Source organism: Scleropages formosus, chromosome 13 (genome assembly GCF_900964775.1).
Source record: "Scleropages formosus chromosome 13, fSclFor1.1, whole genome shotgun sequence".
Lineage (NCBI taxonomy): Eukaryota > Metazoa > Chordata > Actinopteri > Osteoglossiformes > Osteoglossidae > Scleropages > Scleropages formosus.
In genome coordinates, this window is record NC_041818.1 from 17,783,152 (window position 1) to 17,799,058 (window position 15,907).

General features: G+C 53.0%; 1 protein-coding gene across 6 annotated transcripts in view; it reads right to left on the bottom strand.

Annotated features, from left to right (window-relative positions):
- The window catches only part of il12ba (interleukin 12Ba), a 42,194-nt gene extending 28,504 nt beyond the window's left edge, over positions 1–13,690 (bottom strand). For 3 of the 6 annotated variants that reach the window (XM_029257355.1, XM_029257357.1, XM_029257356.1), the window contains exons 1-2: positions 2,110–2,432; positions 1,402–1,638 (exon numbers count right to left, since the gene is read on the bottom strand). In XM_029257355.1, the coding sequence (XP_029113188.1) occupies positions 1,402–1,638; positions 2,110–2,332 (460 nt within the window). In that variant the 5' untranslated portion in view covers positions 2,333–2,432. Of the gene's footprint in view, positions 1–1,401; positions 1,639–2,109; positions 2,433–12,689; positions 12,861–13,475 lie in introns of those variants that run through there. The other 3 variants (XM_029257354.1, XM_029257358.1, XM_029257353.1) reach the window with 2 other exon arrangements.
- Between the last annotated feature and the right edge of the window lie 2,217 nt (positions 13,691–15,907).

The window sequence follows — 15,907 nt, forward strand, 5'->3', positions numbered from 1 at the left end:
GGGTGCCTTGCGATGGACCGGCGTCCCGTCCCGGGCGTGTCCCCTCCCCCTCCAGCCATGTGCCCTGCGTTGCCGGGTTAGACTCGGCGCTGTCGCGATTCCTCCAAAGCCTCGTTCAGCATCACAGCGGCTCCGCACATCGAAGTCGGCAACGCGTTCAACATCAAGGGCCAAACACAAAGATGCAGGCAAACCTTTCCTACTCGCCATTCGGCGTCGAAGCACAAACCCACACGTTAACACAAAACATCATCGTCTCGGTCATCATTATCGTCGTCGCGGGAAGAGCACCAAAGGGACTCATTAAACCACTGCATTTTCAATGGCGGCCAGCAAATGAGTATTTTGGAGGGGGCACCGTGCAATAGCGGGCAGCTAGTCGCCCCACCTAGTAGGAACACGCGTTTTCAACCCGGTGAGCTGCCGGGAGCCTATAGCTTCTCACGGTCCGACAGGCAGACTGAATTTCGCTTCAAGTAAGTGCTGCCACAGAGAGCTATTTTGCTAGTTTATCCAGCCAGGCCTGGTAGAGCAAAAACAGGCACCTCGAACCCTTGGCTCTACACCATTACGCCACTCATCTCAGAGGCCGCTCTTCCTTTTTGCCGAATCGTTGCGCAACACTGTGCGACTCAAAGACCTTTCTCTCCCTCCTATCTCGTGACACATGTCTAGACAGGACTGAGACACTATATTAAAGACGCTTTCATTTCTCTCCGACTTCTCGGTACATCCACGTCTCGCTCACGATGCCCCCACTTCGCCCGTCAAGGACGGCCCTGAGGTAAAAACGCCTTGCCTCATCTCACCTTATAATTTTCATCCGCACGATCTCTCTTCGGTCTTTTCATTCTCGCCGACAATGGCACGGCCTTCGTACATTTACATAAATTCATTTAGCTGACGCTTTTCTCCAAAGTGATCTCCGATGTATAAAAAATAATTGCAAGTAGATTAACATTTTGTGCATTTATACAGCTGGGTAATTTCACTGGAGCAAATGAGGCAAAGTACCTTGCTCAAGGGTACTACAGCTGGAGGTGAGATTCGAACCCGCGACCCTTGGGTCAAACGGCAGAAGCTCTAACTACCACGCTACCAGCTACCCCACGTCCATGTGATCCTCGCGCGATAAACCAGACTGATCAGCGTTAACATACACTCATTAGCCTATAGGTGCTGATCCAACCACTAGATACAAACACAACCCAAAAGAAAGACAGAGAAATCATACAAAAGTCATGGAAGAACGGCTGACGGGACGCTGAAAGCGAATAGGGAAGGGGGAGCCACGGAAGTTAACACAAGAACACAGCAGTAAGGGAACGACGGCGCCGCCTACGGGACGGAGGCGGGGAAGGCGGACGGGTGGGCGGAGCTTAGCCGAGAGCGGCGCCCTACCGTGCGGCAGCGTTATACTGGCTCCGTCGATGATGGCCTGCGCCAGCTCGTGGTCGTTGCTCTCGAAGGCGTGCGCCGCGGCCCTGAGCGCATCCCAGATCTCTTTGCGGCCCTCGAACGCGGGCGCCGTGTCCCAGAACTCATCACGCTTGCTGCGCAGCTGTCCGTCCGTCATGGGGTAGTCACTCTTCCATTTGGGCTTGTCCCTCTTCAGGGGCTGGTTGCGTCCCAGAGCAACTGGGTGGGAAGGGAGAGGAAAAACCGCAGTCACGCGCGGAGAACGTCAACTGTGTCTCCGCACACACGCCAGCGCGTGAATAAAAAATTACTACATTTTTACCGCTATTATTACCAGATTACAACTTAACAGTCCCCCCCCCATTTACACAGCTGGATATTTTCCAGGAGCGACTCAAGGTGAGCACCTCCGCTCAAAGGTACAACAACGGGCCTGAACCTAGCAACCTCCCGTTTGAGAAGCCCTGCCGTTAACCGCCGCGGTGCCTCCTGCCAGTTTAACGCCACTTTACTAGCGGCGTGCGAAAGAACAACCGCAGGCACCGCGAACGCCGAGTGGCACGTGCAAAGAGGCGCGCCTCAGCACACACATGAAAAATGCTGGAAATGCGCAGATTTCTTGCCAGGAAGTCACTTTGTTCACACACACACACGTGTCTGCCTTCACCTGGAAAGGGAGCAGTTACACACTTTTTACTGCTCTGCAGGGGAGCCAAAACGGGCTTGTGGGTGGCAGCTGCCCGAGAGGCCCCTTCTGCGGGGTTTGTTGAGCGCGTCGGGACGCTTTCTCGAGGGCCGAGGCAGTGACGGTCGCGCCGCCGAGGGAGAGCGGGACAATGCGGAAGATCAGGTTTATTATTTTATTCAAAAGCGCATTAGCAGGGCCCCTTATGTGACTATTACTACTAGACATTATGCAGCTGCACTTTGCTCCAGGGTTTCTCTACCGAGCTGCTTACAATTACTTACCCATTGGCCGCGCTGGGTAATTTTTACCGCGTCGTTTCGGGGTAGGTTCCTTGCTCAAGAGTACTATAGAACAACTGAGGATTTGAACCCACAACCTTCCAACGAAAAGGCGAGGCTCTTTGCTGCTCTACCTGTTGGGACCCGTTTTGAAGCAGAACGCGTCACGCCGCAAAGGCACTTTCGATCGCCGAAGCGTGGATCCGAACCCGGGACTTGCCGCTGCAGTCCGCCATCGGCAGCATCAGCATCGGCAGCATCCGCCTTTAGCATCCAGCAGCGGTCTCCAGAAAGGTCGGCGCGCTGCCGCACCGCTAATGTACCGCCGAGCGGCGAACGAGCGACGGGCCGAGACTCTCCGACATCCCGCGCGGCCCTCCGACTCGATAACGTTAAAACGCGGCGGCGGCTGACACTTGGCCCCCGCCCAACTTTTCCATTAAAAAGAGCCAAGTTTGATGCCGCGGGCCACATTGGTGCCCCCCCCACCCACCCACCCACCACAGAGCGCTGCCTTTTCCGGGAAGTCGATGCCCTGATCCGTGGGGCGCGCGCCCTCAGAGAGATTCGGTCAGCAAAACAACGCACGCAGAGCGCCGCAACGCACTTGCGTTTTCTGCCTCTTTCCACTGATGCAACACAACGCTCAAGGAAACGCCGCGGTAAAAAGTACATTTACTCTACCAAATACTATAGAAAAATGTCAGCATTCACTCCAGTGTAAGTACTGAGAGTCCTTCTGCATCCTCACCAGACTCTGATGCTTTAATACCACTCTGAGTTTATTGGTCTTTGTGTCTCCCTGGTTCATTTTGTGTGTGTGTGTGTGTGTGTGTCTGCCACTACTCTACCACTTAAATTCAGAGAAGTCAAGGAGAACTTCCTTCTCCTCCCCAGCTCCCCTCCCCCAACTGTCTGAGCACTCAAGCATGATTCTCGACCCCTGGGGGGAGAAATGGAAGACAGAAAAACACACACACACACACACACACACACACACACACACACACACACACACACACAGAAAGAGAGACACACACATCATGTGCAAAAGCACAGAGGACTACACATACAAACACCATCTGTTGGCGGCTTGTAACCATCAAAGCGCCGAGCTGCCATTGTGACGCAACCCCGTCGGAGGCGCTGGAGAAGATCAGTCCCGTTGCTAAGTATCACGCCACCAGCACGAGCAGAGTAAAGCAAAGTAAACGTTTCCGTGGCGGGCCTCCGCCCTGCGCGTGCAGGGAAGCCGGTCTGCAGAATTCCGGCCCGCGCGCCCCTCGGAGGTGTTCCTGGAAGCGGAAGCGAAGCGCGTCTGCCGGACCCTGACGGCGGGTGCCTCCGGGCCGTCTCGTCAGCCGGCGGCCCGAAGCCATCGCCGCGGTATCGGGGCGGGGGGAGGGTTATGTGGAAAACATCTGGTGGCCATTAGGGAAAACCTTTTGTCTGGGACACATGACGGAACAATGGAGGGATGGTGTGACGCGCTCCCTGGCTCCAGCTGCCTCTAGCCGCCTCTTGCCGCACACGCCCGCTTCTTGGAAGCGACGCCCTACTCGTGGAACCGCCGCCGTGGCCGTCGGGTTCCTCGCGTGAGATCCGGGCCCCCCGCAGGAGGGTGGCAAACCGCCGGAGGGTAGAGTCTCCAAGAGCTCGGCTACCTCTGCTTCTCAGAAAAAAAAAGTGCACGTGCACATACACGCACACAGTATACGAGAAGAGGAAAGTATATGACTTTATAGCATCTTAAATTTAAAGCCTGCCTTACCTTCATGCGTATTCATTCATCTGACGCTTTTCTCCAAAGAAAATGACAATGTTAAGCTGCCTACAGCTTTTTATCCACTTATACAGCTGGGTCATTTCTGCCGTTAGAAATTCAGGGTAAGCGCCTTGACCAAGGGTACTGCAGCAGGAGGTGGATTCGAATCCCGGTCCTTCGCGCAAAAAGCAGCAGCTGTAACCGCTATGCCACCTGCTGATCAACGTGGCAAGCAAAGGAGTGTCACATCCTGTGGTTATCTGGAACGTTTCAAAAATAGGCAGCGCGGTGGCACAGAGAGTAGCGCTGTTGTCTTACAGCACCTGGGTGGTGCGACAGGATGTGGGTTCAATCCCTGCTCGATCTGTGCGGAGTTTGCATCTTCTCCCCGTGTCTGCGTGGGTTTCCTCCGGGTGCTCTGGTTTCCTCTCACAGTCCAAACACACACAGTTTAGGTTCACCCGCAGTGTGTGAGTGACAGAGAGAGTGTGTACCACCGATGTATGGATGAGTGACCCAGCGTAAGTAGTGTATCTAGCAGTGTAAGTCACCGCGGTGAATAAGGTGTGTGGGCTGATTACACTATATAGAGTTCACTGGAAGTCGTTTTGAGGAAAGCATCTGCAAAATTAAAAAAAGTATAAAAAAAGTTCTAATGTCAACACCTTTGTACCTCACTGAAGGTTCTCATTTCCCAACTGCAGTTAAAATATGCTATAACCCTGAGCCCGACAGAGGATAAACGGAATGACGGTTAAGGACGAGCTATTCAAGGCCAGTCTAAAGGTACAGAGTCGGGTTACTGGGGGGACTCTGCCGCTTCCTGCTTTGTTGGGGTTTACAGTTTTCACTTCCTGTCACATTCACGGCTTCCCGTGACCCACACGCCAAATATAGTAACTAGCAACACACTTTTTCCGCTTCTAGAACCCCGAAAGAGGTGGCTCGGAGGGGTACGGGTCGGCTCCAGACCGTCACGCAACCTATGGCGACGCCGACAAATTCTGCCGTTTCTTTCCTTCTCAGCTGATGCATCTGTCTGCAGCACCTTGACATTTTAACATGGACATTTATTCACTTCGTAGACATATGACTCGGAGCAAACAAAAGTGCATTTCACCAGCAGACAGAGATATAGATGCAGACACACGATTCAGTGAAGTACAGTCACTTAGTCCAATACTACCATTACATGAGTAGCTGCATATAGAATTCACAGCGAATGCTTTTTATTTTTTTTAAAACAGATAATGTAATGCAAGTCGTGGAGTAGAAAAGAGATCTGGAGAGAAGTGGGTTTGAAAGAGATGTGTAATGAGAACCTTCTTGAATGGTGAGAGGGATTCAGCAGTTCTGAGGGACAGAGGGAGATACTCACACAGTTGTATCTGGCTAATGTGAAGTTCTCTAGCACACAGGTTCAAGTCCCTCCATCAAGGCTACAACCTTCAAGGTTGCAAGGTCATGACCTCAACCGCTTCTCCGCTCGCCGTCAGCACCCGACTGAACGTCGAGAAGTAAATTATGCGCAGTCGGACTAAACGCAGCTTGAAGAACATATGCGGCATGCAGAGGCGCGACTGGCACTTGGTCCACGTGACAAGACTGCTAAACAGCACAGGAGCAACGTACTGCTACATTTACACATATTTCACTAATGTATCGGGAGCCCTGAAGTCCCCGTCACCTGCGCCCTGTTCCGGTTGCGCTCGGGCGAGTTCGTTCCGTCGCTGCTCAGAAAACCGGCTGTCCCAACAAGCAGAAGACGGGATTATGGGATGGAGGTGCCGGTCCCAGGTTTCCACACCGCGTAGAAAGGACAAAAGCAGCTGTGCCGAACAGAGGCGATCAAAAGACCTGCGGCGAACCCCACCGTCCGCTTGCTCGACACACCGGGGGCCTTCGGCGCTGGAACGCAGGTGGGGTGGCATCACCACCGTTCCTCTCCAAAGCTGCAATTTCCCACCCGGACAGCGTGTCGAACAAAGACGTCAGACATCAGAAATGATTTTCTAATTAATATTATCCGAAACTCGTGTCCCGCAGACACAAAACGCCGTCTTTCCTTCGTCCCTTCTCGCACCGCACGCCGGGTCCATGGTGCAGAACCGCCCGCGCCCCCAAAACGCATACTTGGATGCAGACGGAAAATCCATAGGCTGACCGATGGCATACAGGCGTCCGGTCGATAATATACTGTAATCAGTTGTATTAATAGTGCAGTAAGATGGACGAGAAGTACGGAAATAAATACAAGGAGCAGAGGGTAATATATCGACCCTTTTCACACGGCAAATCTACGCTCCATAATTCACGCTCAGAAAGCCTTACGAGGATATAGCTTTCAGGCAGTAAAACACGAATATCATAACGATTTCCGTTCTGCTAATTTTTCTTGCCCGTCTCAGTCAGCAAGACGAGCCGGCCGCGGCGCCACGGAGGATCCGCGTTTACGTTTATTCGTTCGGCCGAGGTTTTTCCTCCAAAGCGACTTACAACGGTAAGGCACTTGCAGCGTTTATGCAACCGGGTAATTTTACTGGAGCAATTTTAGGGTAAGCGCCTTGCTCAAGGGACCTACAGCTGGAGGTGAGGCTGGACCCCGCGACCTTCGGGTCCAAAGGCAGCAGCTCTACCCACCACACTACATTTCTTTTAAGCGCTTGGGAGCACAAGGTCTAAGATCACCTGGGCAGAGACACCAGGAGCTTGAAGGATGTCTAAATGCAGCGCAACCCCGGCTCGCATTCCCGCTGCTGCCGTGGAAAGGTGTGTCGGCAGGGGCTGGGGGGGGGAGTGGTGGTGCGAAGAGGCGATGCTCGGCTGACGGGAGTCCCCGCGTCAGCACCCCTCCGACACGCGGCGTGCCGACGAGAAGGTGCGATTTACTGCCGGATGCAGGATCACCTGCCGAGAACATGTATTTGGAGGCAAAGTGCTGCTGAAGGCACATTTCACATACTTTTAAAATGTACACAATACACTGTATTTTCTTCGATTTAAAAAAAAAAAAAAAAAAAAAAAAACACACACACAGACAGCACTCTCAACTGTGGGCATCTTCAGTCCATCAGTTATTGGTGGCCTTGTCTTGGTCTCTCACCCAACGGCATATTTATTAAAGTGTTTCTCCCTTGTGCTGAGTGCTGGTCCACAAGTCTCTCTCTCACACTCACACACACACACACACACACACACACACACACACACACACACACACACACACTATGTCGGACGCATTACTCTCTTGCTCCTGTAAGTAACTGGGACCTTGTAAGCGTGATGCTTCCTCCATCCATCTCCCTTCTTCCTCTCCCCTCCCAGACGGTAGCGTTTTCTTTCTCAGGGATCGTTGCGAGCGGAAGAAAATCGCGATCTCGCCCTTGCCGCCTCTCCCCGACCGACAAAACCTGTCACTTTGCCGTTTATCTTAAGGGAAGGACAAAGTTAAGCACGACGAATACAGTCACAGCTGTTGAGAATTATTCTACTTGCCCTCACATAATGTGACAAGGGCTCTTCGGGGACTCCGTACCTCATCTGTCACAGTAAAGCTTTGCATCAGTGCAGGAACAGAGCCAGCTTTCTGTCCAGGCCCATGTCCCTCTCTCACACACACACAGCGATATTGAATTCATCTGTCAATAACTTCAGCGCGCGTGGACCATTCCATCGGACGCGAGGCCTTCGCGACAAAGTCTGCGGACAACAACGCCGTGACAAATGAGCGGGCGCAGAGCATCACGGCCACCTCTGCGGTCGTTTAAGTCCCGGCTCAGGGGGGAAGCGACTACACGCGAGGGAGGATCGTTCTCCCATTTCAGGTTTCGTGCTGAACGACCGTGACCCCCCCCCGCCCCCCAGCATGTGCATCACTGACTGCACTCACATGGCATTTTTTTTTTTATTTAAAAAAAAAAAAAAAAAGAGAATCTCAATTATGTCATTCGGTAAATGTTCATTCATGCAAATCCTGACTACTGCTCCCAGTGCTAGAGACAGACGTGCTCTCGTCGGCAAATCGGCAAGACCGGGAGCCGTCGGGCTCGAGGCGCCTCGGCGAACGTCAAACGGTTAATTAATTCATAACGGAAAACAAAGTTCGCCGTGTCTTTTGCGAGATTCGAATGTGTGGATCTAATTTTCACAGGAATCCCAAATGAGCACCATCTGGATGGAGATCTTAAAGATGCAGCTCCTTTACGAGGCGCCGGGTACCGCCGAACAAAGGAGGCGGGGAAAGGAGCACGTTTGCTTCAGCGTTTGGGTCATCCTGCCTTCCTGATTTCATTTTCTCGAGCGTGCGTGCGCGTGTGAGTGCGCGCATAGGCAAGCATGTGCCGGGAATCTGTAAGCGTGGCTGTCGGCATGCGTTAAGCCGCCTGCGAAACCGGGAGCGACCGACGAATTAGGTACCAAACAGCCGTACTGTAGAGTCTGGGGTGAGACTCCTGTCCTCCGGTGTGTCCTCTAGGCCTTGGAGGAGCGGTGCCAGAGTACATCAAGGAAAATCTCATCATCATCATCATCTCCTCCTCATGTGGGCAGCAGTGACTTACAACAGATGGAAATTATATGACATGAGAGAAGAGAGTGTGGCAATGAGTTTGGGGTAGGAGGAATACCCAGAAACACACACACACACACACACAGAGAGAGAGAGAAAGGATCGGAGAGGCACCTTGACACACTCCGAAATAAAGTTACAGAAGCTCATCGGGAAACACACGCACGAATAGCTTCCATACACTTAAACCTGCAGAAAACCGGACAGATGGATTAAACACGTAAACGCAGGGACCCGCGGAGACACACGCACACACGAACACGCGCGCAGCTGAAAAACAGATGACGAATGAGCTGCACGGGCTCACAAGTTGTCCAAGATAAGAGCTCCGCAGACAGAGACGCGGGCCCACGCGCCTCTCCGAGTCTCGAGCTGCCAAGTGGACGGGAAACCGCTGCTGCCGAGGACTACAGCTCGCGCGGAGCTCTCCCGGAGCGGGGCCGCGTCCGCGGACCTCGAGCGTGAGCTGGAGTCCGTGTTGAGTGTGACGTTGCCGCAGGAGTCGGTGAAACTGAAGCAAACAGGGTACAAAGCGCGCTCGTCTCCTGCTGCTGCTGCCCGTTTTCCCACGTTGGAGCTCAGCGCTGTCTGCTGGAGACACGTGGGATGAAAGGCCGACTTGTCCGTGCACAATGTGGCGATGAGAGACGCGGCCTTGAATACCGCGCCCATCGGCAGCGCGCGCGTGGCCCTCGTCATATCCTTTACAGATCACCCTACCCCTCTCGCGCACACGCAGCTCCCTGCGCATGCAGACCCCGCAGGGCTCGCCTCCCAAGGCCGACAACGGCGGCACGAAAGGGGAACCAGGGCGATTCGGTTACAAGAGGCGGCGGCGCCGGACACCAGAGCCCAGGCCGGAGCGAGCGCACAGGGACGGGGCCAGGTAGGAGGTCCCCCGCCCGCCGTGCCGAGTTTGCGTACGCACGCGTGCGAAGAATTCGACGAGCCCTTTCTTCCGCTCCCGCGAGACAGCAGAGAGGCGTTCCTCGGGGGGACGCGCACAAAGAGACACCCCGTTTCTCGCTCCCTCATCATCCCGCTCTCGCGCTCCCCGTCACTTCCTTTGTCAATCCGGTGCCGTGCGGCACGGGTGCGGGAATTCTAAGCGGCGGCTCCGACCCGGCGGGGGTTCCCATCGCCGCACGTCGACAGTCTCCGAGGACGAGCTGAAGGACAGTCAGTCTCCTTCACTGGGAACGGTGATTGCAGAGCTGGGGCACAAACACACACACACAAAGCAGGGTCTGTATCCTGTGAGATTCGGTGCACCAAGAACAGCAGCACTAGACTTCTTTCAACAAAATCAGAACAAAGGGAAACCGCTACTGGACCTCGGTGGCCTCGTCTTGGGCTCTCCCCCAAATACACATTAATCATAACCCCAAAACAATAACACCTTGGCTGGCACTCAAATTCCTGAGCGCTATGAGGTCCGTTCATCCATTCGTGTCAGAATAATTTTTTTGGAAATTTTAAAAAATATGGCGCATTATTACGATAATTCGAAGGGCTAATTTACCATTAACGTGCAATTTCAATATAAAGTATTTTCAATCCAATCCAATCCAATCTCACAGATGAGCACTATAGCAAAACAGTGTTACCTACAGGAGGGAGCACTAATCGCGGTACTACTCTTGAGTTTACTCTACTCACACAATGTCTCTCTTGGTTGGCAGGAGCTCAGAAGGTTCAATATCAGCTCAAACAAGGCAATATCAAAGAGCAGCATAAAGAGGGGTTTTACGACGACTCGAGGAGCTCACCCAACCGACAGAGGACGAAGTGACTCAACATCACCTACGTTTAGGTGCAATTTGCCACAATCAGCTGGTGCCACTAGCGTGGAGCCCACAGGTACGAAATGTGCGGCACACGGAACGAAGCATCCCGTCCACTTTGCTCGCTTCCCCTCGTAACTCTGCGGTTTAAAGGCGTTTCCATCCGCAGGCATCACAGCCATTAACAACAGCCACCACGTCTCCGGTTCGAGTCCTCAAGCGCAGCCGATGTTAAGCACCGCGGCGAAGGAGCACCTTCCGAGAACGCTGCCGTTAAATCCGAATTAAAACCCGGTTACGTCCGGTTCGTGCGGTCAGAACCTCGAAGCTTCGTGCGTTTTTGAAAGTGTGGAGATGTGGATACGGGTCACACAGCTGCGCAGGAAGGAAAGTCAGCCTACCCGTGTGGACGAGGCTTGTCCATCGGGGGGGAGCACAGGGGAAGAGAGCATGGAAGATGCCCGCGGCCGACAACACACACACACACACACACACACACACACACACACACACACCCGCCGCCAGAGTCCACGACAAGAGGCAGGAAGCCACCGATGAGCCCTTCCGAAGTGACACCTGTCGGGTTATTTGGCAAATTTACTGAAGAGATCGTCATTGTCAGTACCTTCGCCGGAGAGGGACCGAACCCCATCCCGCCCCGCTCTCTCGGAGAAACAAAAGCCCTGCTGGCTCTCAGACAGGATGGCAGGAAGTGAGCGCAAGGGCACCTCGGGAAGACGTCACAAACAACATACAGCCGGCAGTAACGCAGCTCTTGCTCCACATCACCAAGCTGATGAGCAGCTCTTAATCCACCGAAACTTTGACATGCCCTACAATAACTCCAACACACGGTAGCGGGCGAGCTCACAATAACCCGCGCACAGTAACTCTACCATAAGGTAGGCGAAATCAGCGAACGACCATAAAAAAAAGCCGCCTCCAAGAAATTAAATCTACATTTCCTGCCCAAGCCAGTGCGAGCAAACTCATTTTTTCCTCGATCCCGCTTCTGCAGACGACGACAACATCTTGCAGCCACCGACGTCCCGGAAGATCGCTGCTGACGAACAACGCAGGAGAGCGCAGCGCAGGAGGCGAACGTAAGCGACGTTAAACCTCGAGATGCGAAGCAGCGATCCGCTCCACACGGCACACGCACGCCGGAGCTGCACTGACATGTAAAAGAATGCGACAAACACACTAATGCACTCCTACGGTACCAGTTATCCCAGTTTTAAGAGACGAGACTTTGCAAAACTTCACCAAGACCTGTTCAGGACAGGAATAACAAGAGCAACATAGTAAGCCGTGGCTTAAAGATGTCTGATGCAAAGGAGCGGAGATGCAGAGATGTTTCCCACAGTATTCTTCGTCATAAGGTTGATTCGACAGATCGAAACATTTCGGGTCGTACTTAGCAGGAGGAGAAGGCACGAGGTCACAGGAGGTCCGGAGGCCCGAGAGCAGGGTGCCGTGACGGTCACCCCGAGGACACGTTCCGAAAGCGGGACGCCCTCCTGCCCAGGAGACGCAAACAGGTGGAGAAACACACCGCCTCTGATGAGCGTCACGGTCCAGGTCTCGTCCCGCCAGCCGTTCGCTGCAGGCCGCACGCTTGGGGAACGGCACCGGGGGCGGCCCTGCTTTCCGATTAGGGAAAACCACCAAGCATCGCTGCTACGCATTTACTTTTATTCGCTTAACTGACACTTTTCTCCAAAGCGACATACAATGTGAAGGTTACAGTCATTACCGTTACGAGCTTGCAATTATTTACCCATTTATACAGCTGGGTACTGTATTTCACTGGAACAATTAGGGTAAGTAGCTTGCTCAGGGGTACCACAGCCAGAGGTGAGATTCGAACCTGCAACCTTAGGATCCAAAGCAAAGGCAGCAGCTCTAACTACTAGGTTACCAGCTGTGCTAAAAATAGCAATCAAAAGATCAAAAGGGGAAAAAAAAAGCTATGCAAAACTGAACATGCAGGCTATGACACACACTCACATGACTCATTGCCAAACTAACTTTCTTGTCATGATCGCCTTTACATTTGCGAGCGGGGGGAAGAAAGACAACAACAACAATCAGTGCACCGGGTAAATGAAAAGAGGAAGAGCGCTGTACCCTAACTGTAGGGTAAACAGCTCTCTGTCCCTGCAGGCTCATTTACCACATCTTTTACCGGAGGAGTTGTGAGAAGGACCGTGTCTTCGCACACAAGCAAGGACTTCCTGAATTCTGGGAAGAGAAGCTCCTGCGATCGCAAGTGGTGCCACTGTCACCGAGACTCTTCTTCTTGGCCTCAGGCACCAACTGCGCACGCGACATGTCACGAAGAAGGAGCGAACAACAATGTAGCGTGTACACTGACTGTTTTACTCATCACACACCCCCGCCCCCCCCGCGTGCAACAAGAGGAGCGCAAGAAGAGGAGACAACGCGCTTTGTGGCCAGAGAGCGACGTGTCCTGGAAACAGGCAGAGCAGCTGAGCAGGAACCGAGGAGAAGCCCTTCGCTGACACTCCGACCGGGTTTGCACTCATCACCATCATCATCATGTTTCACACACACATGTTCAATCATGTTCCGCGCAAACACGCGGCGCTCGCGCCGTCGCCGTGGACACGGCGCGCCGCTCCGCCGATCGCGGCCGAGACGGAAAAAGAAAGAGAAACAGCGAAAAGAGCGGCGGCGATGAAGGGAAAGTAAACTAACACTCGCGCGGGCGCGCGCAGGGTCCAGCACCACAGCCCACGCGGAACAAACAAACAAACGCAAAACAAAAGCCCCCGACCAGAACAGAAGAAGGAGGAGGAGAAGAAGTGGGACCCCCCCCCCGCGCCCGGAGCCGCGCTGCTGAGCTCGCGAGCCGAGAGGAGCGGAGCGAACGGCGGGACGGACCCGACCCGACCGACCCGACGCACGCCCCGTCCCGGCTGCGCGCAGCAGCACGCAGCGCGCTCCCTACCTCCGGTTCCGTCGGAATTCTCGTTCAAACTGCCCGAGGAGTCATGATGACTGCCCACGCAGCCACCCATGGGTGATCCGGCCGCGCTGCGCGGCCCCGCGGAGCCTCTCCTGCCTTCGCTCCCCCTCTCCGCCGCTCCCTCCGCCGGCACACAGTGACAGCGCAGCGCAATCAGCTGGGGAGCGGGCGGGGTGTGTGTCTCTCTCTCTCTCTCTCTCTCTCTCTCTCTCTCTGTGTGTGTGTGTGCGCGCGCGCGCGAGAGCGAGAGAGAGCGCCGCGCGCGGACACGTCACGAGACGTCATGGTGCGTCACACCACGGTGTCCACGTCATCGGCGGATGCGCGCGTTCTGCCCGCGTCTCAGGTAGAAACGGCAAACAAAGTGACGAAACGAAGCAGCGGTTCGACAGCGACGTCTTAAATCTGTGACCGGGGGCGGCAGCGCTGCCGTTCTTAGCCTTGACTGCTCTCATTGGTGTCGCGCTTAGCTACTGCCTCACCTTACGTTTATGTTACTAAGTCGAAGTGCTTCATTTAGCAGACATTTCAGTCTCCAGAGCAACTTCCAATGAACTCTATGTAGTGTTATGAGCCCACACACCTTATTCACTGCAGTGACTTACACTGCTAGATACACTACTTACACTGGGTCTCTCATCCATACATACATCAGTGGAACACACACACACACACACACTCTGTGTCACACTATGGGGAGCCCAAACAACATTCATTTGGACTGTGGGAGGAAACCAGAGCACCCAGAGGAAACCCACACAGACATGGGAAGAACATGCAAGCTCCACACGCGCCGAGCGGGGATCAAACCCGCGTTCTCTCGCGCCACCCAGACGCTGTGAGACAACAGCATTGCTTGCTGTGCCGCCATGAATCCCTTGACTCGCCCCCTTGAGTCACATATTTACAGTGACAGTTAGTACAGTGCAGTACAGTATGGGCATTGCCACTGCACTCCTAACATTCGCACGACCTTCAGGAACTACGGAATACGTGCAGCGGTGTGGCGGCGCAGTGACGATGCTGGTGACTCGTGGTTTCAGAGCCGCGCGTTCGGCCGCAGGTTCAAGTCTGCATGCTCCCTTGCTGGCGGTCCAAAGATGTTTGGAAGAAGGCAGTGGTGAACCGCTTCTGTACCTGTCCTAACTGTGAAAATCACACAAGTGGCCACCATCATTTACATTTATTCATTTAGCAGGCGCTTTTGTCCAAAGCGACGTACATCTCAACAAAAGTACAATTTATGCATTAAATTAAGAGAAAGAGACATAGCTGCAGACATGTGACTCTCAAGTAAACCTAATTTGTCACCTTCCACTTGCTGCGCCGAGGTTCATCGTTCAAGTAGGTGCATTAAACACAGGAACCATCAGTCACATTCATAAATTCTGCACAATTTATCATACACATATCATACACGCTTGCTCATCTGATATTTCTATTGAACTTTTCACTGAAGCCACTTGAAGATGATAGTCCTTTGACAAGCAGCTCGCTGGGGGTCAGCCGTGCAGGGGTCACAGCCCACATCCTTTCATTTTATCCATCCAGTTTCTGGTGTCCAATTAGCCCCCGGACCACGGTCCGAGTGGACGCAGGAGAACGGGCTGTGGTTCGTGCCGCCTTGCTCTGCGCTCCCTTCCGAGCGGGGACAGTCTGCAAATTCTGGCCAGCACTTCCAATCATGGCTTCAGGGCCGCCTGGTTTTCACCCTAAATTAAGCCATTATTTCAGCAGTAAATCCAATAACCTCTCAGTCTCCCTCTAAGTGGAAATCACTTTTTGTTTCAGGGCATTTAAGGAAGGTCAGGTGTTCAAAAACTGGAATCACCGACCGTAAATAGCACATAAATGACTGATTTAAAGTCACACCACTGGAGGATCACAGTACAGCTCTTTTAATGTTGGTTTACCATACTTTAAAGGTATTAAAAATTGAATTAAAGATGAATTCTGCAAATAAAGCACACCTCTGGCAAAGTAGACGCCAGCTTCTTGATCCAGAAATTGATTCGGCGACTTGAGTATGAGCAACTGATGTTGAACCACCAGCTGAAACTAAATCAGATAAAGAGGATGGAGGAAAACAAGTCCGGAAGCCGTGTTTTCTGTGACTTAATTTACTTTCCGTCGGACCAAGTATAGCCAGTCTTTTTCACGGCTTTTGTGGCTGACGGTGTCTGTGAGGAATGGGAAAAAGTGCTCTTTATGAACATCACTCTAGAAGGTTTTGTAGTAGAGGGCAGTTATTAATTAACAGTATGTAAATGAGGACTACAAACATTCAGTCTCAGTCAGGTGACAGGCACTACACATTCATGTTGAACACAGTTAATTTGCAGATATATTTTAACTAGAACAGGTCACCCTAAGGAGTGAGTTGTCTACAAAAATTAAATGTAGTGTAATAACAG